At 41.1% G+C, this 24,585-nt stretch overlaps 1 protein-coding gene across 15 annotated transcripts in view; it reads left to right on the forward strand.

Annotated features, from left to right (window-relative positions):
• Window positions 1-1,850: 1,850 nt before the first annotated feature.
• Window positions 1,851-24,585, forward strand: part of LOC134205359 (cytoplasmic dynein 1 intermediate chain) — a 40,459-nt gene continuing 17,724 nt past the window's right edge. For 4 of the 15 annotated variants that reach the window (XM_062680558.1, XM_062680549.1, XM_062680551.1 and 1 more), the window contains exons 1-5: window positions 3,074-3,262; window positions 3,332-3,478; window positions 3,539-3,663; window positions 14,231-14,263; window positions 14,857-14,877. In XM_062680558.1, the coding sequence (XP_062536542.1) occupies window positions 3,117-3,262; window positions 3,332-3,478; window positions 3,539-3,663; window positions 14,231-14,263; window positions 14,857-14,877 (472 nt within the window). In that variant the 5' untranslated portion in view covers window positions 3,074-3,116. Of the gene's footprint in view, window positions 2,079-3,073; window positions 3,263-3,331; window positions 3,479-3,538; window positions 3,664-14,200; window positions 14,264-14,856; window positions 14,878-24,585 lie in introns of those variants that run through there. The other 11 variants (XM_062680559.1, XM_062680552.1, XM_062680555.1 and 8 more) reach the window with 5 other exon arrangements.

Genomic DNA, 24,585 nt, shown 5'->3' on the forward strand with positions numbered 1-24,585 from the left:
GATACACAGCAACCTACGCTGTTAAGTGTACCTATACCCCTATTGACTTTCGCCTTTCTGAATTTTAAAAATCTACTGGCATCACAAATCACTATTTGATTGTCCATTCAGAAACGCTACGATGACAGACCGCTGCTATAGCATTTTTCATTGGGGAACAAAATGTTGATGGTGTATTGGTTAATAGGGGTGTTCCACAAAATATAGATTTATTTTCAAAATGATTTCATTTTCAACAAATCTCGCTTAACTTTTCAAAAGGACCTAAGTAACATTTTTTTCATGAATTAATTTGAATACTGCAATCAATAGCTCTCACGTTGTTCTGTTGATTGCGCCATTCAAATTTATTCATGAAAAAAATGTTACTTAGGTCCTTTTGAAAATTTAAGCGAGAAATCAATATAATTTAAAATTCAAATCTTAGTCCATTTCGTCTAAACGCATCTTTCTCTTTCAAGTGCATAGCAAAAAAAGCAAACGTTTCCCACAAATAGATTTTCGTTTACTTATTAATGGGTACTTTTATGTGCTATCCTATCTCTTCCTCGACACCAAAAAATATATATATATACCCATATACTCATTTTTTGAAGTTCAGAGGCATATTCGGGACCGATCTGCGATTTGGGTGAAACTTTTTTCGTACACAAACATTGTTTTGTTTTGTGGATTCCGTTGAAAACAAGCGTTTTCCTCCAAAAATTATTTCCTTACTTGAAAGAGAAGAGCTTCGGTCGGATGCATACCGAGGTGTCATCAGGAAATGCTTGCTCTAGCAGGAATTTATCTTTCAATGTTTGTTTACAAAATAAGTTACGCCCAAATCGCAGATCGGTCCCGAATATGCTTATCAATGAGTTATGCCGCGGAACTTTAAAAAATGGGTAAAATTTTCTTCACAGAGAAAAAGAGAGAGCATATAAGCCATTTTATAGCTCAAATGACAGGAGACCAAATACTAATATTTACATTTTACAAGGAACATTTGCGAAAATGAAATGAAATGATGATGATGATGACGAAATGATGATGGTTTACATGCAAATTTACCAAAACAAAGACCGAGCCGAGCCGTCCACTCAAAATTTCGATCAGCTGATCGAATCTGTCTCATGAAATGGCATATAAAAGCACCAAAACCATTAATTAGTATTGTCGGCGTAGCACCAAGTTGGAATTCGGAAGTCGGGACTTCCGAACCGAACTTTCTTCCGAAGTTTTATCTGTCAAACTAGTTGATGCGTTGTTAAGCGCATCTTTAGGCGAATCCAGCGCACTACTTCCGAAGTTGGAAAAGTTACCTATATCTGGAGAAAATTCCAACTTCGGTATAAAAAGCGGTATAAATTTGTACCGGATAGACAATAAATTGAGTTTCTCCGTGCGATGAAGAAAAATATATTGCTTTTTGCATTGAAACTTTTCGTTCCGTCACTGAAATCATTGACACTTGTCTTCAGCGACTGCTTCCGCGATAGAGCATTTACACATTTTATTCACTCATACATCTATATTACTGTCAAAATGTGCATTTGACAATTGAATTTTCAGCTAAAAGCTCTATTTTTTGACACCGGTGCACTCACACAACCAATCGACATCAGTTGTCAAAAAATCAGGAGTACCAACTTGACGACTATCTCCTTGTCGCCGAGAATGGCGCTGAGTGCTCGGCGCGGAAACCCAAAGGTGGGAATAAAATTTTGGGGCTTATGCGCAATATAAAAAATTGAGTCTAAAAATGGGAAATCTTTTATCGTTGATGAGATTAAGAATGAGATTAAGGTATATTATTTAAAATACTGATCACCCCTAACCAAATCGATGTAAACAGCTCAATACTATCACAAAAGTGAAAATTGAAGCACCTTAATCTTGTGCATTGAACTAAATTTTGATTTCGTGTCGATCGCCAGAAGTCAAGTGTAAGCGCTGCGAAGTGCGTGTTTCGTTTTTCACTCCGCTTTGGTAATACAAAAGTAGAAATTATTCATCCATCAATCCCCAACTAACTGTTCAGGAAGCAGGAAAATAACCCCCAATAGTTTCTTCGGTGCATTTAGTACAGGAAAAACGTAAATAACCCCAGTTCGAAGTGTTTGATTATGCAAAATTTGCGAGTGAAAAAAGTGTTCGGATGAGCCACAGCCTACTTTTTCTTCTGTCTCCGTTAAGTGCAGGGCTGGTAGCGAACAATGTATTTGATATTGCAATTCGCAGTTAACTATGTTACTAAAATAGTGATTTTTTATAGAATGTTTTTATAGCTTGTTGAAGAAGTATCTCTACCTAGCACTAACCGAGCTTTTCCTCCATCAGTGCCACGAAAAAAATCAGATACATACATGGAAATTGAACATGATGTGGTATTAGAAATGAAATTCAATATGTTTGGTCCGTGGGGTTGAACATTTTGTCATCTATTATTAAAAAATGAGAAAATCGAGTAAATATGCTAATTTGTGGTTCAACCGCTTAAACCTAGATTTCTAAATTTTTTTTTGTATAATGCTTCGTTGTCCCGATAATAAATGTAAACCGGTTATCGTTCTCAACAAAAACGTACATGATTTTATAATGCAAAATTGCATTGTAATGCAAATTCCTACTACAAAAGGCAACCACCTTATGTTACACAATAAAAAATATTTCAATATCTGACAAAGTGAAACAAGTAAAGCCATTTTGATATTGCTACAAAAAAGGCCTCGCTATCAGCCCTGTAACCTAGAGCTCAATTTTCTTTCGTTTGCTCAATGCTTTTGGAAACCTGCTGCTATGATTTTCCAAGCTACTCTATTCCACGTTTATAGTTTGCATCTTTCTATTCAAGTTCAGCCTAATGAAATTCGTGAGTTTGGCTTTCCTGCAAGTGCTAAATTGAACCTTCCATCTACCTTCATTTTTTACGTCTTGCACATATACAAAGTGAAAAATCGATAACTGCAGCCGCGAAAGTGACGTCAACATTTTTTCTTTATTTCTCTTCATGCTTGATGTGTCATCATCGCTTCGTGAATGTTTGTCAACAATAAACCACTGTTGCGCTCATCGTCGTCGAAAACCACAGAGAAAAGCTGGAGAAACTAGAGCAGTTTGCGAAACTTTCCAAAATGGACCGAAAGGCGGAATTGGAGCGGAAAAAGGCCAAACTGCAGGCCCTCCGCGAGGAGAAGGACCGGCGCCGCAAGGAGAAGGAAATGAAAGACCTGGAGGAGGCAGCCGGAAAATTGGGAAATACGGAAGGCAACACCCGAAAGTAGGTTATTAACCATTAGTTTATTACTAGTGTTTTTGTGAAGTTATTTAAAAATTTGTTTGTCTTCAGGGATCTGGATGAAATGCTCTCATCCCTGGGCGTAGCACCCGTATCAGAAGTGCTTTCGTCGCTATCTTCCGTGAACTCGGCCACATCCGACCAATCAGCCAATCACACTCCGGATGCCAGCTTACAACCAAACCTAAACGGACAAAAGTCAGTATAAGACCTACAGGAAACGAGCAACCTTATTGACGAAACTATTACATATTGCAGCAACCGTAAGAAACCGATCAACCTGAGTCTGGTGTCGGTGCAAGCAACGAACATTCCCCCGAAGGAAACCGTGGTGTACTCGAAGCAAACACAAACCACCAGTACCGGAGGCCACGAACGCGATGGTAAGTTTGTCTTCTTTGACCATTGTCTCTTCCATTCTCTACATTTATTGTGAGTTCCAAGTAGAAACAGAAAGGCACTCAGTACCATTATGTCCATAATTTAACCCTGTGTGTGGAGTTCATTGTCGAAGCCTTCGATTCAACACTACAATCATGAAATGTTTTCGTATTTCTCTGTTCTTTTTTTTTTGTATATTTTTGTGTATGTAAAAATAAGTTGTGTTTTGTTTTCTTAGCATTTTTAGTTTTGGCGATTCAGACAACGTTGCTGAAATTAATCTAAGTTATGTGTTCAGGGGGGAGAAGTAGAAATTAATATTTTTAAAAAACATGAGTACAAGATGAATATTTCAGAAGAAAATTTTAATTATATACTTTTTTGCACAACCAATATGAAAATTTCTAAGTATACCGTAACGGATGTCTTTGATAGACCTTACTAAACTTTCGGGAGACCATTCGAGTCCCTCACTGAAACTGAAACGATGAACCTATCATAACTTGGGAAGAGAAGCTGTTGTCAGCCGCTCGTCACATGAAAACAAACGCTCCTGTTTTACATAAGCAAGTCATCTCTCAATTGTTGGTATACGACCAAAGTTCCCGAAAAGGCTGACAACCTGATTGCTCTTGCTCGTAGCTAGTAACACGGGGAAGTATGGTCAGGCATTGCTGGGTAGGAGGCTGTAGACCACTCACTAGGCTTTATTTCATTCCAGATACACAAAGTACAAATGCCCAACAATGCATCTTATTTTCATCAATAAGTAGGACATGGCACCAATGTACTCATACTTAAATATTTAAGACATATAACGTAATATTGTTGTTAAAACTTGTTTTACAATTTTTGTTATTTCTACTAATGGTACATGTTTATATCAACAACTGTTATCAAAAAAACTGTAACGTAAAAAATTTCGACTCGAATCATCTACTGTTTGGGAAAGCCTCGATAAAGTTAAAAGACTATCCGAGAAGATAAAATATCGTATTTGAATGACGTCACGTCATGTGGTGAGCATCCATCGTATGTCTCTTGCATGGGAATACCGTTTGGCATAAGGCCTGTTTGGCATAACGACTTAAATGTCTAAAGGCTATTTGGCATAATCGTTGAAAAGATATATCCAATACAGTGGGCCGTTTGGTATAACAACCATTTGACACAATGCCCACAACAAAACTTATATGAATATATGATTTTCATCTTTTGAAGTATGCATTTGATAAGAGTAAGGCAAAAGAATAGATGACCACTGGCGGAGCCAGCTTTTGTTTTTTGGTGAGGCACCACTAAGCGCACGAACAATAGCCTTCGAGAACAATGGTGTGATTGCATCGCGTGGTGCCCCACCTCTGTCTCCGCCAGTGTAGATGATGTCTTATTTAAAAAGCACGCATCTGCTCGGAATAATCTAAAAAAGTAGATGACCCCTTCTTTAAAGTACGAATTTGCTCGACATGAGGCAACATAGTATATGACCTCCTCTTTAAGCGTACGCATTTTCCCGGTATAAGGCAAGAGTAGATGACCTCTTATTTTAAAGCACGCATTTTCCCGGAATAATCCGAAAGAGTAGATGACTCCTTCTATAAAAGTACGCATTTGTCCGGGAAAAAGCAAAAAATATTATCCCTTCTTTAAAAGTACGAAGTTGCGCAGAATAAGGAAAAAAGAGTAGAAGACTTTTTGCTTAAAGATATGCATCTACTTAGAATAAGGCAAAAGAGTAAATGACTTCTTCTTTAAAAGTATGCATTTGCCCGGAACAGAGTGTAAAATAATCGATTTTTTTTGGTGAAGTCCATCTTTCTTCACTTGTCAGCTCACTTCTAGACACATTCATAGTCGGCTCTGGAATGTCAATATTCGGTTGAATATTAGTCAATGAATATTTATGCACAATCTGCAAATTGATAAATTATCTGAACTCTGAACACGTTTTAAATGAGTAAAGTAATTTATCTTATAGAACTGAATCGGATTTTCATCCTTTTAACGGTAAACATCAATATAAACAATGCTAATAATGTTTTTTTTTGCACATAGTAAGCACACTCAGTGACAGTCGAATGAATGAGTTTGTGGAGTAGTCGGCTGACTATGTCATTCTATGTTTTGAATATTCATGCGATGTTTGTCAAAATTCGGAACGAAGTTGCTTCATGAAGATGAATATTTTAGGCTCTGGCCCGGAATAAGGCAAAAGAGTAGATGACACCTTCTTTGAAAGTACGCGTTTCCCCGGAATAAGGAGAAAAAGTATATGACCGGGTTTTTTTTAAACTACGCATTTGCCCGCAATGAGGTAAGAGAGTAAATGACTACTCTCTAAAAGTATGCATTTGCCCGGAAAATGACAAAAAGGTAAATTACCCGTGCTTCAAAAGAACATATTCGCCTAGAAAAAGTCAAAGTGTATAAGATTTCTTTTCTACGCGTACGATCGGAATAAGATAAATGAGCAGATGATTCCATCTTTTAAAGCACATAATTTCTTCTTATAACGCGAAAGAACGCACGTATTTGCCTGGAAGAATTCTCGCTTAACTTTTCAAAAGGCCCTAAGTAACATTTTTTTCATGAATTTATTTGAGTACTGCAATAAAAAGCTTTCAGGTTTTTCTGTTGTTTGCGCTATTCAAATTAATTCATGCAAAAAATGTTACTTAGGTCCTTTTGAAAAGTTAAGCAAGAATTCTATTAACGTGGATCCTCCATTCGAAGGACGCTTTTGCCCGTAAAATGGCAAGAGTAAATGAATACTTGTTTGAAATTTTTTTTTCAGTGATAAGGCAAATTAGTACAATATTTCTTCATTTAAATCACGAAAGTAAATTATTCCTTAAAAACTCTCACCAATGAGACAAATGACTCTTGGGAAGCACGCATAAGCCTAGAGTTTTTTTAAAATTATTTTTATGTTTATGCCAAATGCCCCTAAAATCATTACGACCATTTTTCTTCATTATGCCAAACGATCTTTATGCCAAATGGCGCCTTTCTATTCAAACGGCTTTTTGTCATTTGGGGTAGCCGCATCTTGCAGCAATGCGTGTAATGATGCCGTAGGGTGGGTGTTGCTTAATCCATAATAGGAACACATGTACTGCCGTGAATCGCATATTTGTCCCATATGAATAGGAAACCCAGCAAAGATGGGACAAATATGCGATTCACGGCAGTGTACCAGTTGTGGCACTATTCTTAGAATTCCATTTGGTATTTAATGCCACTTCGCGGAACTTTGGATTGATTTTGTACGAGATAATGGTCATACGACTCGTGTCGTACCAGCGGGATGGCCTTAATAGTAATGTTGATTTCGTTGACAGTAAAATTTGTTTCCAGTATGATTTTACACTGTAAAAATATGCTCTCATTTCTGCTGTGTTAACCGTTAATCCATTCAAAACGAGATCAACTGGTGTAATCAAATAATTGACAACATGACAGCAAATTTTGATTTAAAACTTTGCCGAGTATTTGCATATATGCGTAATGGAGCTGAGATATATTTTGAGAAACTTTTTTCCAGAGATTTTTTTTTTGAGAAACCAATCCCCAGAATGACATTCCCTGAATACACCATTCTCCGGAAAATAATCCCCAAAATAACCCATTCCTAAGAAACATATCAGTTACATAAATTGTGGTCCCGCTAAACTTTTAGTCCTTTCTAAGCAATTCTTTTTTTATACACGTTCCTTCCAAAACCTCATTTTGAAGGTACCTCTAATACAGTTTACAACGACTATCCCTTTATTAAAAGTATGTGGATGAGTAATATGGGGGACACACTTGTGGTATTCATACCATGCTACAAAAATCTTGAAATGAGTGCCATACCAATTATTGTCTTCATTAAAGATAGCCTTGAAATTATTTTCTTGTCGTCTTGTACCATGGTACGAATACCACAAGTGTGTGCCCCATATAACCAATGGAATGGTAATGTGGAAATAAACTAATCGAGCATATGATTTCGTTCTTAAAGACAAAGTAGGATATGATGTCTTCTTTAAAATCTAATACATGCATTTACGCGGATTAAGGCAAGAGATAATATGATTCCTTCTAGAGGGAATTGGGGTCTCCAGTAGCCTTGCGAGCAAGATACATACTCATGCAATGGCGGGCATAGAAAAGCAGGCCAAGTTCCAGTTGGAATGTAGAGCAATCGAATAAGAAGAAGAAGAAGAAGAAGAGGGAATTATCCATTCTTTAAATGCATGCATATGTTCGGAACAAGGCAAAACAAGACATCATGCTTGAATTTGCTCGATTTGGATATGATTCCTTCTTTAAATAATCGCACTAGTCTGGAGTGAGCTTAAAAAGGATAATTGATCCCTTCTTTGAAAGCACGCATTTTCCAACGATAAGCTAATATACCTACCTATATACCTACGATACCTACCTCGGATATTGATCATCTGACATAGGTATTTCAAGACGGAATTTTTATTCTCTTTATCAAGAAGATTTTCGGCCCATGGTAGGTTCAAGGAGGAGATCCTTCGTAGCATAGTTACCAGTGGTGCGAATTCTCAGTCTCAGTGACTGAAATTTGTTAGATATTGATACCATTTCCTCTTCACACTCACTTCCTAGCAGTGAAAACTGAAAATGATTAGCAGCAACAATCCAAGATAAACTAAACAAAAGACCTCTCTTCTCATTGCACACGCAGCCCGCAGTGACAGGCCATTCAGTTCACTCGCTGCTGCGTGAATGCGACGGCCCTATATAAATGCATGGGTGAATACTATCACTTGAAAGACAATGACAGGAAATTTGTGCCGAATGATCATCAGCTTCAGCCCGCTGTTGGCAAACCGAGTTTGCTAAGCTACTCCTGCTTTGCCTTGCTGACTGAAAGGCACCGTCATAGGCAAAGAGGAGCAGAGAAAAATACAAAACAAAAGAATCACACTCAGCAGGCATTGTTGATAAATTGCACCACTGATAGTTACAGTTACTGATTAGTTACATGGTAAGCAGTTTAGTTTGGAGACTTAGGAGTTCTGAGCAGGGATGGGAAAAGTCAAATTTTCAATTAATTGTAAACAATGGTGGTGTGGTGCCCCACCTTTGTCTCCGCCAATGATAATGACACACGATCCCCAGTTTTGTATTTTATGTTTTACTAATTGTTGTTAGTTTTAGGGGACCAAAACCTCTCGTTGTAGTCCGGAAGCGAAAAATTAATAAACGGCACAAATATTACTAGGGGGAATGACGGCTTTGGCAGGTTTTGTTCTATTATTGGCAGTGGGGTTTTTTATGTCTGACTATGCTCAAATTTGGCCTAAACATTCTTTGCATATCAAAGAACATTGTGGCCAAATTTCATAAAATTTGGTCGACAGAACCCCCCCTGCCAAAGCCGTCTTTCCCCCTATTTAATATAACTTACGTTTGTCAATAACACGCGCGGGTGTACTTACGAGCTCCGGTTTTACTTCTGCCCTTAACGATTTCAATAGGAAGTTATCATCTTTGAGAAAAAATCTAGAACAAAAGTTAATTAGCATAGCTAAAATTAGTGAAAAACGAAAAAAATGTTTTGATTGTTTTCAATAGTCTAACTATTTGCACTCAAAATTGATTATATTTAATTGCAAACTAATGGAACCATAAAGATGTGCCAGATATTGCTTTTTGTTGTTTTAACAATTTGATAAAGGTTAGAAGGTGCAAGATTTGGTGATGCTCCACAAAAGATATTTTAGTTACTAGATAAAGATTGTCGCTGTCGTCGCTGTCCGGAACATCTTTTGCTGGCGAGGATAGGGGATCTAAATGTCAATGAAGGAAAAATACATACGATTTGACAGTTTTATACCACACATTTTTCGGACAGCAGAACAAAGGGAACCGAAGCGACAATCTTTATCTAGTAACTAAAATATCTTTTTGCTCCACGGCCACCATGGGCGGGAGAGGATTAGGACCAAGACAACCCAACACTTCTCTAATAGGGTTTGGTTATCTTCCTCGGAATCGAAGATGTTTAGTTAGTGCAGATCTGGATCCGCGATGTTCCTCGCATGCTCAATCGACATGGTCTGTAATCTGCGTCGCAAACGGGGATTGCTACCTGAAAGCCATCCCTGAAAGGATAATAGTCGAAAAGCTATAGGCGGAGGCGTATTAGTTGCAGTTAAAACAAATTGGGGTTCTATACAAGACTTGACCACTCGATGTACTACACTACTTAAAACCAAATTTAGTACACTGAACCAATTATTCCGCTCTATATAGAAGAGAAGGAACCATTGCAACGACACTACCACCCAGCTTCACCAGCACCTCGCACTCTGTGAGAAAGTAGGAACCGCACTGTCAGCAGCCGGGCTGCCCCATTCATACACTTCAGTTCAATAATTGATAATACCCTAAAAGTAGGCAATTACCAATGATTGGAACGCGCTGTAAAGGGAATGCATGATGCATGAAATAACTTACATTTTCAATAGTTTAGCGGTGATAATCAAAAGTTTCAATACTACTGGCAAATTGGTGGTGGGTTTGCGAATCGATTGGGCACCGTCAACATATTATGTTTGAACATTTCACCAAATAATGTGATGTCCATGATAGCCAGGGTCTGCTTTTTTTATGAAAACCACGGTTTAGGCGATGCGCGGAATTAGGGCAGGTCACGGTATAAATCTTTAAAATCTATTGGAAGATAAAGAACCATTATTTCGTGACGGTGCCAAATTTTTAAATTTTCATTTTACACCCTGTATCCGAGGCTTCCCCTTCCCCTAGATGTAGTTTACGTCAAAACATTTCACTCCAACTCAATCGAGAATCAGGCATGGAACTGCTTGGAACAGATGTGGACATCAATCGAATTCGGAGATCATACATTGTTCCTCTGTGCGCTGTATATTCCACCGGACAAAATTCGCGAACGTAGCGTCATTGAAACTCATTGTCAATCTGTTTCCACTATTCTGGAAAAAGCAGAAGCCAACCTCCCAGGAATTTCTTGGGTGAATTCTTCCAATAGATTTCTCTTTCCGGATGTACGCCACTCTGCCATTCAACAGAACACCTCGTACCTTCTAGACAATCACAGCTCCGCCACGTTCTCGCAAATAAATCACGTAACTAACCAGACTGGACGTAGCTTAGACTTATCTTTTGTCAGCGTTCAAGATGTCGCGCCGTTCATATGCGAGGCTCCATCACCTCTGGTAAAACTAGTTAATCACCATCCTCCTCTGCTGTACTGTGTATATCGTAAATATATGTATGTACTGTCATATATCGTTGACAGACATGTTCCCAAAATAGTGAAGCATAACCCTCCCCACACACCGTGGCAAACAAGTGGTCTGCGACGATTGAAGTCGTATAAAAGAGCGGCGTTAAGGAAGTTTTCAAAGTACCGCACATTGTCCCTGAAACGGCACTACGCACAAATCAATCACGAATACAAGCGGACTGACAAAAGCTGCATCTCGTATCAGCGTGGACTAAACAGGAAGCTGAAAACACATCCTAAATAGTTCTGGAAGTACGTGAAAGAGCAACGTAATGAATCTAGCCTTCCTTCGCGAATAACGCTTAACGTAATTTTGGCGTCTAATTCTCAAGACATCAGTAGACTGTTTACTGAAAAAATCGCCAGTGTTTTCAGCAATGAAAGATAATCAGAAGACCAAATACGAAATGCTATGAGCTTCGTTCCTATCTCCGGCCAAGCTATAAGCAGAGTTGATATCAATGTCGGAATATTTAGTTCGCGAAGTTGCATTGAAACTGAAAACATCGTACAACCCCGAACCAGATGGAATTCCTTCCGTATTTCTGAAAACGGACACCGTTACTCCTTGTTTTACAACTTTCGATTATGTCAGGAATGTTTCCGTCTATCTTTTCGAAGATAGCGTACATGTTCCCTGTTCATAAGAAATGTAACAGACGGGACGTTGCAAATTTCCTCATTGTCTGCTGTTGCCAAGTTGTTCGAGCTAGTCATCATGGAACCTCTACTCGCCCATTGTAAACCATAAATTAGTGACGACCAGTTCGATGAAGGATAGAAGGTTAAAAAAATATGGACACTATGGGCGAGAGAGGGTTAAGGACCTGGGAGTTATTCTAGACTCAAAACTCATCTTTAAGTAGCACGTGTCCTACGTTGTCAGCAAAGCATCAAAGGTTTTGGGTTTCATCTTCAGGATTGCCAAAGAATTCACTGACATCTACTGTCTAAAGTCGTTGTACTGTTGCCTAACTCGTTCCGTTCTGGAGTACTGCTCGGTCGTCTGGCCTCCACACTATAATAACGGCGCCGAAAGAATTAAATTCGTTTAGCGTCGTTTTCTGAGATTCGCATTGCGCAGATTATACCGTGGCAAAATCCCTTCCGTCTTCCAAGCTATGAAAGCCGTTGCCGTTTGATTGATCTGTAACCCCTTTCCGTTTGTAACAAATCTATCACATGCAACCAGGGTGCAACGATGTTCAGGGTTCCTATGCACCGAACGAACTACGGTATGTTCGGTGGTATCGCGGTCTTCAAAGACTACAACAGAGTTGCATTTCTTTTTTTTTTTTAACTTGTCCCGTCAACTTATTCGCCAAAGGTTCAGTTCTTTTTTAGGAATAGTCGTTAATGATACTTGACCATACAATGTAATTTCGCATTTTATAATTTTTTATAAGTAAGCATCATTGGGCCCAATACAGCCTGTTGATGTATCATATAAACAAATAAACAAATTACCTACTATTTACAGCCGTGCAAAGCAAAAAATCATCGTCCCCAATGGCAATCCAATTGAAAGGAAGCGAAGCGTTTTATTGCAATGGTTCTCTTTTTATTTATTTTCGCACTTATATCAGGTTGCGATAAACTTTGTTTATAGCCGCGATGTTCGACTTCGACGCGTGTTGTACGCCGACAAGCATTTCGAGCGCAGGTATAATACTACGACGTGGTAGTAGTTGGATTTTTATATTCGCACTACAGCAAATGCGGACATTTGTGATATCCAAGAAAAATTGACCACCGATTAGAACGTGTTTGGTCGATTTGTTGTGTCGTTTCTTGGATATCTCCGTGTAGCCTGTGAATAGTTTTGCGTGGCAGAAAGGTGCTTCGAACTACCGTTCTGCGTGACGCTGGAAAATGCATGCATCCTTACCCATTTGTGCAAACTATCCGATCACCGATTTGTACATTTTTCCTTTTTTTTACCTGAGCGATCATGTCGCTGATTTACAATGTTCTGATAATTCAAATGTGAATATGTATTTAGGGGAAATGTTCCGATCTCTATCTCATTGAACATATATTCATCTCACCGTGAAACAAAGAAATACGGCAGCAATTTGGTCGCTTCTTTTTGTAAACATGCGTGCTCGCTGCTGAAAAAATCACAAAATTAAGAAACAAATCAAGTTCCTTTCCATTGCTTTGTTTTTGATGAGATGAACATCGGAGCCATGAGATGAAATCCAGGAGCAGTTCCCCTACATTATGTGGAAGATTTTGATTTGAAAATGTATGGGAGGTAACCAATTTCCTTCGATGGAACTCGAATTCACGACCCTCGGTTCGCTAGACTGGTGCTTTTAACCAACTAAACTACGAAGGACCTCAGCCTTTGCAACTTAGCAGCTACTGAATGAGCCCGAGATTCCCAAATCGGACACATAGTCGAAACACTTACAATCGATTTCCCAAGCCAACACATGATTGGTTGATGATCTTCATCCCTCCAACCTTTTGGTTGTACATACTGACATCAAAACTCGGGTATTCAGAGGATGGAGTGGAAATTGGAACACTAACGGGTAGGGTGACGGTTGAACACTAGTTGTACTCGCCGATAGATAGAGTTCGAAAGACCTTATCTCCCAACTCAGACGCAGGATCTAAACCGCTACTGGTCGCTGGAAGGAAGGGCTCGAATCCGTTGAGAGATGGATCGAGGATTCCGTAAGTGATGCCACAGCGTAGGTCGATGTCCGCTTTTCAACACTTTCTTTCCCGTCCATAAAATTTTCTGCAGCGCACGAGGTCGAAGTTGCGGAGATGTAATTCGTCTTAGATTATCCTGTCGCGTCGTTTCTTTCCATCAAAAGATGTTCCACTCGTGTCAATTCTGGAAATGCAGAGATATTCTCGATCTTTAATGGCCAAATACAATGGCGTTCCTTTCCAATCGAGCATACAGATGTTTATTTTGTATATGCACCTAACAAGTATTGTCGAGCAGGCATATTTGATTATACAGTTTAAAGTTGAAAAAGGACCGTGGAGCTTTATTCTACCAAACATTATTACAGAATGCTTACTATTACACAAGTTCAACACTGTCACTAAATATCCAATGATTTTTGATTTCTTATATATATTGCATCGAATTAGTGTTGTGAATACCTTACTTACTCCCCAATGATGTGAATCAACCAACTAAATGTCTCATTAAACGTAATGATAATCTTAATATCGTTCCAACTACAATGCAAAGACAACTAATTGAAATGAAATAACAAATACAGTTTTTTCTTGCCATTCCTCACCTCTATCAGGATATATGGAGGATTGGTGGAGACCCCGTAAAGGTAAACAATCATGCAACGCTAAACCAGTATATTAGCTAAAATTGTACCAACATATACCCCTAAACCCATATATACAGTGTGTTGCGTTATACAGTTACTCTCTACCTCTTACTTCGATTCTATCAATCAATCTATATGTCATAGATGTATTCTATTTGTAATCAATCGAAGCAGTGCGCAGCTTTCCCTCGGTTGCGATGGAGTGTTTTCCATTTTTTCTTCCTTTTAGTTACATTTAGGCCAGCACAAAATCGCTATTTTCTAATCATGTCGGGCATAACATTTGGGGTTTTATGGAAAGCAATGTACGCATAAGATGCCCGATAAACCCCTCAATGTTATCGCCGTCAATACCGGCAAGCTTACTGCTTTGTTGCTTATATTGTGGTTAGCTTTCCCAGCGCACTTCCCTCAGCTTGTGTCGGACTCGTAAAGGTTTAGGTTTTTATTGCGAAGAAAAAAATGCGGAAAAACTCCATCCCATGTACATTTGCATCGCATAGACTGATATATATGTAAAATTGTTTCCCGATGGTATTTACATGTATACTAATTGTTTCATTTTCTTCTCTATACTCTACCCGTCGATTTAGCCCATGCCACGGATTATTACGGTGAGTGTTGGATTTCTTTACTATCATCATTACGAATTTAGGTCACGTTAACTGTAGGAATTCAGCTCAGCTGGTCTACAGAACACACCTTTCTTCTGACTTCTCACTAACACATGATAGGAGCTCTTGTTGAATTCTGCTATTGTTTTACTTTTCTCATTTTATTTTATTTTTTAAATCGGCATAACTAGTTTGCTATAAGACAGCTTTTTCTTCCGTTAGTCGTCTCCTTAAGTTGTTGATTACTTTTTATTTCTCCGTTGATCTCTATTTTTTCAGTTCTGTTCAATAGAACCTCGCAAAACAAGAATGCCTCTGTTTGTCATTGAATACGTCGTTTAATTTAATTTCTCCACCCATTCTTCTGTTTAGAGTACTAAGTTATATTTTGATTACTATGTTTCACGGTCTCTTTTCGACCTATTTGTTACTCAAAAGTAGTTAAGTTTGATTCTTACCAGGTGGATCCGTCCGATCTCTCCGGAATTTTGTTCGATTTTCCGAATAAAATAAATCAATGTCAGATTCACATGGTCGTGACATCACAAAACACTCGGAATTATAAATAGGAACGCAGCTAGATGGGATAGTTGGAATTCTAATCACTTGTAAATACTGTTGATCATGCTTTCTATCGTTCGGATTAAAATATGAGTAGGATTATCTATACAATTAGTAGCTAGTAGGGGGGATGTAGTGGCTAGCGTAAGGCCTAATGCACAGCGGAATTATTTGTAGGCTTGTATTACAAAAGTTGATTAATTTAGGTTGAACACTTGTATTGGATGGAAAATTAATTCAAAAGCAGTTGTGCGCGTTTGCTTAATACATAATGCATAGATGATAAAATTAAAGTGCGCAAGTGCTTTTGAAATGCAATTATTATTTATTTATTCAGACTAAGGCCGAAGTGGCCTGTGCGGTATATAAGAGTCTTCTCCATTCGGCTCGGTCCATGGCTACACGTCGCCAACCACGCAGTCTACGGAGGGTCCGCAAGTCATCTTCCACCTGATCGATCCACCTTGCCCGCTGCGCACCTCGCCTTCTTGTGCCCGTCGGATCGTTGTCGAGAACCATTTTCACCGGGTTACTGTCCGACATTCTGGCTACGTGCCCGGCCCATCGCAGTCGTCCGATTTTCGCGGTGTGAACGATGGATGGTTCTCCCAACAGCTGATGCAATTCGTGGTTCATTCGCCTCCTCCACGTACCGTCCGCCATCTGCACCCCACCATAGATGGTACGCAGCACTTTCCTTTCGAAAACTCCAAGTGCGCGTTGGTCCTCCACGAGCATCGTCCAGGTCTCGTGTCCGTAGAGGACTACCGGTCTAATTAGCGTTTTGTAGATTGTCAGTTTGGTACGGCGGCGAACTCTATTCGATCGGAGCGTCTTGCGGAGTCCAAAGTACGTACGATTTCCAGCCACTATGCGTCTCCGAATTTCTCTGCTGGTGTCATTTTCGGCAGTCACCAGTGAGCCCAAGTACACAAATTCTTCTACCACCTCGATTTCGTCACCACCGATGCAAACTCGCGGTGGGTGGCTCACATTGTCTTCTCTTGAACCTCTGCCTATCATCTGCCTCTGTCTTCGACGTGTTGATGACTAGTCCGATCCGCTTAGCTTCCCTCTTCAGTCTGATGTAGGCTTCCTCCATCTTCTCAAAGTTACGTGCCATAATATCTATGTCGTCGGCGAAACCAAATAGCTGGACGGACTTATTGAAAATTGTTACCACTCGTGTTAATCCCAGCTCTTCGTATTACCTTCCAAAGCGATGTTGAATAGCAAACACGAAAGACCATCACCTTGCCGTAACCCTCTGCGGGTTTCGAAGGGACTCGAGAATGCCCTGAAACTCGAACTACGCACATCACCCGATCCATCGTCGCTTTGATCAACCGTGTCAGTTTATCCGGAAAACCGTGTTCGTGCATTAGCTGCCATAGCTGGTCCCGATCGATTGTATCATATGCGGCTTTGAAGTCGATGAATAGATGATGTGTGGGCACGTTGTATTCGCGGCATTTCTGCAGTACTTGGCGAATGGCGAACACCTGGTCCGTGGTGGAGCGTTCGCCCATAAAACCCGCCTGGTACTGCCCCACGAACTCCCTTGCAGTTGGTGCTAGTCGACGGCATAAAATTTGGGAGAGTACCTTGTAGGCGGCGTTCAGCAATGTGATTGCGCGGTAGTTGCTACAATCCAGCTTATCGCCCTTTTTGTAGATGGGACACACGACACCTTCCATCCACTCCTGCGGCAAAACTTCCTCCTCCCAAATCTTGGTAATGACCCAGTGCAGCGCTCTAGCTAGTGCTTCACCACCGTGTTTAAACAGCTCTCCTGGTAGTTGGTCAACTCCAGGGGCTTTGTTGTTTTTCAGCCGGCCGATCTCCTCCTGGATTTCCTGGAGATCCGGAGCCGGTAGAATTATGTCCTGCGCGCGTTCTCCCAGGTCCATCACCATACCGCCATCTTCGTCTGCCACATCGCCATTCAGGTGTTCTTCGTAGTGCTGCCGCCACCTTTGGATCACCTCACGCTCGTTCGTAAGGAGGTTCCCGTTTATGTCCTTACACATATCAGGCTGTGGCACGTGGCCCTTACGTGAACGGTTCAACTTCTCATAAAACTTTCGTGTGTTATTAGCGCGGTACAGTTGCTCCGTTTCTTCACGGTCTCGATCTTCCTGCTGGCACTTTTCCTCCGGAAAATCGAGTTTGTCTGTTCCGCGCCTGTTTATATCGTGCCTCGTTCGCCCTCGTGCGGTGTTGCAGCAATCTCGCCCATGCTGCATTCTTCTCTTCCACTAACTGCTCACATTCGCCGTCATACCAGTCGTTTCTCTGATCCGGGGGCACCGTGCCTAGTGCAGCGGTTGCGGTGCTACCAATGGCGGATCGAATATCTCTCCAGCCATCTTCAAGAGACGCTGCGCCTAGTTGCTCTTCCGTTGGGAGTGTCACTTCCAGCTGCTGCGCGTAGTCTTGGGCTAGTCTACCGTCTTGTAGCCGCCCAATGTTAAGCCGTGGCGTTCGGCATCGACATGTGTTGTACATCGTCAAGAGTTTTGAGCGCAGGCATACTGCAAACAAGGCAGTGGTCGGATTCAATATTCGCACTGCGGTAAGTGCGGCCGTTCGTGACGTCGGAGAAGAATTTACCGTCGATTAGAACGTGATCGATTTGGTTTTCCGTTTCTTGGTTAGGTGATCTCCATGTGGCCTTGTGGATATTTTTGCGGGGAAAGAAGGTGCTTCGGACTACCATTCCGCGGGAGGCTGCGAAGTTTATGCATCGTTGGCCGTTGTCATTCGAAACGGTGTGCAGACTATCCGGTCCGATGACCGGTCTATACATTTCCTCCCTTCCTACCTGTGCGTTCATGTCACCGATGACGATTTTGACGTCCCGCAGTGGGCATCCATCGTATGTCTGCTCCAGCTGTGCGTAGAACGCTTCTTTCTCGTCGTCAGGTCTCCCTTCGTGTGGGCAGTGCACGTTGATGATGCTATAGTTGAAGAAACGGCCTTTAATCCTCAGCTTGCACATCCTTGCGTTGATTGGCTGCCACCCAATCACGCGTTGGCGCATCTTACCCAGCACTATGAAGCCGGTTCCCAGCTCGTTGGTGGTGCCACAGCTTTGGTAGAAGGTAGCCGCTCGATGCCCGCTTTTCCACACTTTCTGTCCTGTCCAGCAAATCTCCTGCAGCGCCACGACGTCGAAGTTGCGGGGATGTAATTCATCGTAGATCATCCTGTCGCAACCTGCGAAACCTAGCGACTTGCAATTCCATGTTCCAAGCTTCCAATCGTGATCCTGTATTCGTCGCCCAGGTCTTTGCCGATTATATCGAGTCGCATTATCTCTTATATTGTTCGTAATGATTGGTTTTCTAGGCGGCTTATTGGGCCAGCGCAAACCTCCTGTCTCGTCGGAGGGCCGTCGTGTCAGGGCTGTTTAGCGTCCCACCTAACACCAGGACTTGGGCTTGTGCGCTTTGAGCGGCACACGGTCGCTTTGGTGGGGCCTACTTGCGGATACATGCAGCTTTTTATAGAGGTTTAACAGGGCCCACTGTCAAACCCCACCACATCCTAGGCAAGCCCCACAACTCGCAGATGGCCTGGGGAGGGATCGTCAAGCCCTTGGACATAGTCCCTGCTGCCCGTGCTTTTGAAATGCAAGCAAGGACGTTTTCGATCATTTAGTAATCTGGGTTCAATCATCTAGAAGTTTGTCAATAACTCATTCCAGCGGCTGAATTTCAGAATTTGTTGTATGGTTGACCTCTAGTGCAAAAGTTTTTCTAAAACTCTGCCAAATAGTTCGTTGATTAAATTCCAATAATAACGGAGTTAAAGCGCTAGTAGCAGTAACTCGAACTAAATGATTAAAATTGTGTTATTATTTAGTATAAGTTATTACAACTGGCGCTTCAACTCCGTCATTATTATTATACCTACTTGGGAAGAGTTGTCATTCATTCATTTATTTAGTCTACATCTAAACAGATAACACTGAATCAACAATTTGACGCCATAATACACGGTTCGAGGCCGCATCTCTCCATTCTCGAATACGCCCCACGCTCGCCAAGTCGTTCTGCACCTGATCTGCCCATCTCGCTCGCTGCGCTCCACGTTGTCTCGTACCTGCCGGATCGGAAGCGAACACCATCTTTGCAGGGTTGCTGTCCGGCATTCTTGCAACATGCCCTGCCCATCGTACCCTTCCGGCTTTAGCTACCTTCTGGATACTGGGTTCGCCGTAGAGCTGGGCGAGCTCATGGTTCATTCTTCGCCGCCACACACCGTCTTCTTGCACACCGCCAAAGATGGTCCTAGGCACCCGTCTCTCGAATACTCCGAGTGCTTGCAAGTCCTCCTCGAGCATTGTCCAATGTCCATGTTTCATGTCCGTAGTGGACAACCGGTCTTATTAGCGTCTTGTACATGTCACATTTGTTGCGGTGGTGAATCTTTTTTGACCGCAGTTTCTTCTGGAGCCCGTAGTAGGCCCGACTTCCACAGATGATGCGCCTTCGTATTTCACGACTGACAGTGTTATCAGCCGTTCGCAAGGATCCGAGGTAGACGAATTCCTCGACCACCTCGAAGGTATCCCCGTCTATCGTTACACTGCTTCCCAGGCGGGCCCTGTCGCGCCCTGTTCCGCCCACAAGCATGTACTTTGTCTTCGACGCATTCACCACCAGTCCAACTTTTGTTGCTTCACATTTCAGGCGGGTGTACAGTTCTGCCACCTTTGCAAATGTTCGGCCGACAATGTGGGTAGAGTTGTAGAAAAAACTAAAAATCCAACATGCAACACATTTTGAAATTCAACCTCTGAAATTAGTTATTGCCAAACTACTAAATGATCGAACCTAGATTACTAAATGATTGAAAACATACTTGAATGCAAGATGTTAAGCGTAAGATATTCCTTTCATTATTAATAACATGCACTTATATTAGACGCATTTTTCATCAATTGATTCGGGCCCAATTCCTCCCGTCTCTTTTTGTTGTCATGCATGCTCACTGCAGAAGTACATAAATAAGTAATATTTTCTCAAATTAACAATAATTTGGGTCTAAACCCGGGAATATTAACTTATTTTTTTTGTTAAGCATCAAAGTTTTTACATCAACAAAACATATAGAAGCATTACTGTCCTTCTAAGCTTTACCTCATGCAATCATGGGTCGAAAAATTCATACTCAAGTCCAGCTAATTTTTAGTAGATTTCCCCCCTCGTGCTCAACCAAGAACCAACCTGTAAAACCGGATCTCCAGTAGTAATCGTTTCGTCCGGCAAATCGTATTTTAATAACGGAGCTTCAGGCTCTTCTTTTGTTTCTGTCATGAACGGAAAATTTCTTTCATTGAATTTGACATCTCGCGCCCCAAACAATAATTGTTGTTGAGGTAAAACTTTGCAGAATTATTATCTACCCCAATCGGTTGTCAACTTCAAAAGTCGGCTTCCTGACTCAGCTATTACCATTGCTTCGTAGGGGTAAATTCGAAATTTATCCAACACTTCGGTCTTTCGCTTCTTTGTGTATAATTGTATAATCGCCAACTTATTTATGGGTCCTGTACACATCCGGTGGTACAAAGGGCCGACTTGAAAGATCTCCATCCTGAGCGATGTCCAGCTATCGCTTTAATCTGTTGCCAGGTTAGAAATCAGATGGACTTTTTTTATTTCTTTAGGGGTTTTGAAAGGGGTTTCAAAACATCACCGAAACATATATTCCCTTCCAAAACCTCCACATGCCAGATTTGGTTCCATTTGTTTGATTAGTTCTCGAGTTATGTAGAAATTGGTGTTTTATTTGTATGGGAGCCCTCCTTTCCCAAAAGGGGACCTCTGGGTCGGCTTCTAGTGCGATGTCCCGCTGGGTTCCAGTCTAATGCTTGTTTACAGATTTCGTTTCCGCCCCGGCGTAAGGTGTGGCCGACCTAGCACCACTTCCGATCCCGAATTTCTGTTGCTATCGGTCTCTGGTGACAACGACGATGGAGCTCGTTGTTTGATATCCAGTTGGGAGAGCACCAGGCCCCTATGATATACACCGCAGGTATCTGTTGATGAACACCTGCAGCCGTTGAGTGTTCTCCACTGATACACGTCATGTTTCGCTAGCGTAAAACAGGGCGAGCGAGGACTGCAACGTCATCAACCAATTCAAAGTAGTTTAGGTGCTCCATGGTTATAGGCTTCCATAGCAGCCCGCGGTTTGGTTCACGGTCAATCGGTCCTACCAGAATCTCGTCGATTACGATATGGAACAATAACGGTGATAGAATACGTCCTTGTCTCACACCAGCTACAACCTGGATAGGGTCGGACAAGACCCCATTGTGCAGCACTCTACACGAGAAGGCCTCGTATTGTGCTAAGATTTAGCCGATGATTTTCTCAGGAACCCCCTTGCGTCTCAGGGCGCCCCACATTTGCGATTGACGGTCGAAAGCTTTTTCGTAGTCAATGAATACCAAGTAAAGGGACTCGTGGAATTCGTTGACGTGCTCCAAATGATACGGAGCGTGACACAGGATCTTCCGGCATGGAATCCGACCTGCTGCCGCCGGAGAATCGCATCGATCTTCTCCTGAATTCGGGCTATAATCGTCAACGAAGGAAACAGAATGTCTCAAATCGTTCCAAGCCATTGATGCAATCGGTTCACATATATCTAAGTGCAATCGGTCTCGCGATATTGTAGTTCTCAGACGTGTGTCATTGAACTGATCATGACAATGCCTTTTGAGGATTCTAGTTTTTCAGGCTTCACCATCTTCGATAATTTCGCATGGTTCTGTATTACAGTGATCGCTCGCTAATTGGGCACGATATATCCCCGTCGAACGTAAACGTAAACGAACCGTCAACATTGTTTACTTTCTGCATTGAACAAAGAAAACTTAACGCGCCTAAGTTTAACGACCCCGTCAAAAGCGAAAATAAAACGTCAACGCGGTTTTGAATCACATTTTAACGTTTGGCTACTTTTTGAATTGAGTTTCACCCCAAATTGGGTTTCACCCTCAACTAAAAAAACACAATTAGCGAACGTTCACTGTACGAGGTGGCCTAACCGTCGATGCCATAAACTTGTGTTTCCTTCAGCTTTGCCCAGATTGGCAAATGCATGCGACAAGCAAACATCCGTCTCATAAAAATTTCCTCGCATAGGGCACACTCCAATTATCTCAACCGTCTTTGCTCCAAAAAATACCTTCACGCCCGCTTTAATCCATTTTTTTTACAGATAGTTGAATCGCTCTCAAATTTAGGACATATAGACATGGTGGTTGGTTCCTACTATTTTGTTTTTATGCCAAACAGTATGCTATTGGTCAACCTTTGCCACACTAATAATTATTGATTGCTTCATCTGTTCAAGAGAAACAAAATAGATTCCCAGGGATGCCAGACATATAGACATTTGTTCTTCTATACAGACACCATACAGATTACAGAAATTATACACACTTTTGATTGAAGCTACAAACATTTGTTGTTTTCAAAAAACTTTGGGCTTCCAAACAGATTCCTGTCGGGCTTTCCAGTTGACCCATTTTAGATTTTCAAACATAATCGTTATGGGATTTCGTTCGGAATTCTATAAAGTTTCCGAACGGTATCATTTTGGAATCCCGAGCGAAGCCTTTTAGGCTTCTGAACGCGATTCCTTTTGGGTTTTAAACAGAATCCTTTTAGAATTGCGAACGGAAAGGAATCGGAAGCCTAAAAAATCCATTCAGAAGCCCAAAATAAATCAATTCGGAAGCCCAAAACGATTCCGTTCGATACCCCAAAAGAATTCCACTATGGTGCCAAAAAGATATCCGTTCGTACGAATTTCCGCACAGAATTATCTAAACTTCCGAACGTAATCCTTTTGGACCTCCAAACGGAATTCTGAACAAAATCATTCTCATTCATGCTTATGGGATTTCCTACCGAAACCCTAGATAATTTTGTTCGGAAGCGCAAAAGGAATCGATTCGAAAATCCAGAAGAGTTTCTTCCGAAAGCCAAAAAGAGCTCCGTTCAGTTTAGTTCAGTTCTCGGTACGTAAACCTAAAACAAGTCCTTTCTCTGGGCTTCTAAAATAGAATTCTTTTGAACTTCTGAACGAAATTATTTTGGACATTTCTTTCAAACGGAGTCCTTTTAGAAGCCAAAAGGTTTTTGTTTGAAAGCGCAAAAGGTAATAGCAAAGCCCAAAAAGAGTTCCGCTCGGAAGCCCAAAAAGGTTCGAAAGACCAAAGGATCTTCGTTTGTAAACCTAAAAGACGTCCGTTTCGTTTTTTGGGTTTCCAAATAGAATTATTCCTCGCCACACCTCCGAGCCGAACTATTTTGGACTTTCCAACGGATTTTCAGTACGAAAATTGCAAACATATTATCAATTCTAGACCAGCATTTGAAAAGGGCGTAACAGCCAAAATGTAATCCTTCTTAATTCCGTCCACATATATAGCTTTGTATGTAGACAAAGAATCAGAAGGAATAAATTTTGGCTGTTACGCCCTTTTCAAATGTTGGTCTAGAATTTATGTTGATCTAACAACATACATATTGATAACAACATCATTTAAAGGTTTTCAGTGTAATATCTTCACTTATCATAAGGCGAGCTAGTATTATCCCATTAACCCATGTAACTTTACAGTAACTTCAAGAATACGTATTTCAACCTCAACAGTGGCCTTACTTGTCTTCAGTAAGACGTATTTGACTGGAAGTCCAATACCAACTTTTTATTTATTGAAACCTTGTCAGATCTTGTTTACAACTTTTCATTTATTGAAGTTGTCAAAAGGGTATGGTCTTTTTTTTAAATAATTTTCCAATTTCTGTACCTTCTAAACTCCATACAAACAAATAAATACATTTTGCTGAGATTGATACAGACTTATAAAAATTGCATCTGGCATCCCTGTTCGTGATTTACATTAGTCCACATTAGTGACATTGCTCGATTGGATGGCACCTCAAAAAGGTGTGCAGTCATCGCGAGTATAAATATGTACTCGATCAGTTGATTCAAGTGTATTGAGCGAGCATGAAATACGCATTAAGCAACCATTTGAAAATGGCGCGATGATCTTTTTTATGTAGTTTACAGCTCAAACGCGACTGTAACTGGACTAGATGGCAGTAGTGATCT

This window comes from Armigeres subalbatus, chromosome 1 (genome assembly GCF_024139115.2).
Source record: "Armigeres subalbatus isolate Guangzhou_Male chromosome 1, GZ_Asu_2, whole genome shotgun sequence".
Lineage (NCBI taxonomy): Eukaryota > Metazoa > Arthropoda > Insecta > Diptera > Culicidae > Armigeres > Armigeres subalbatus.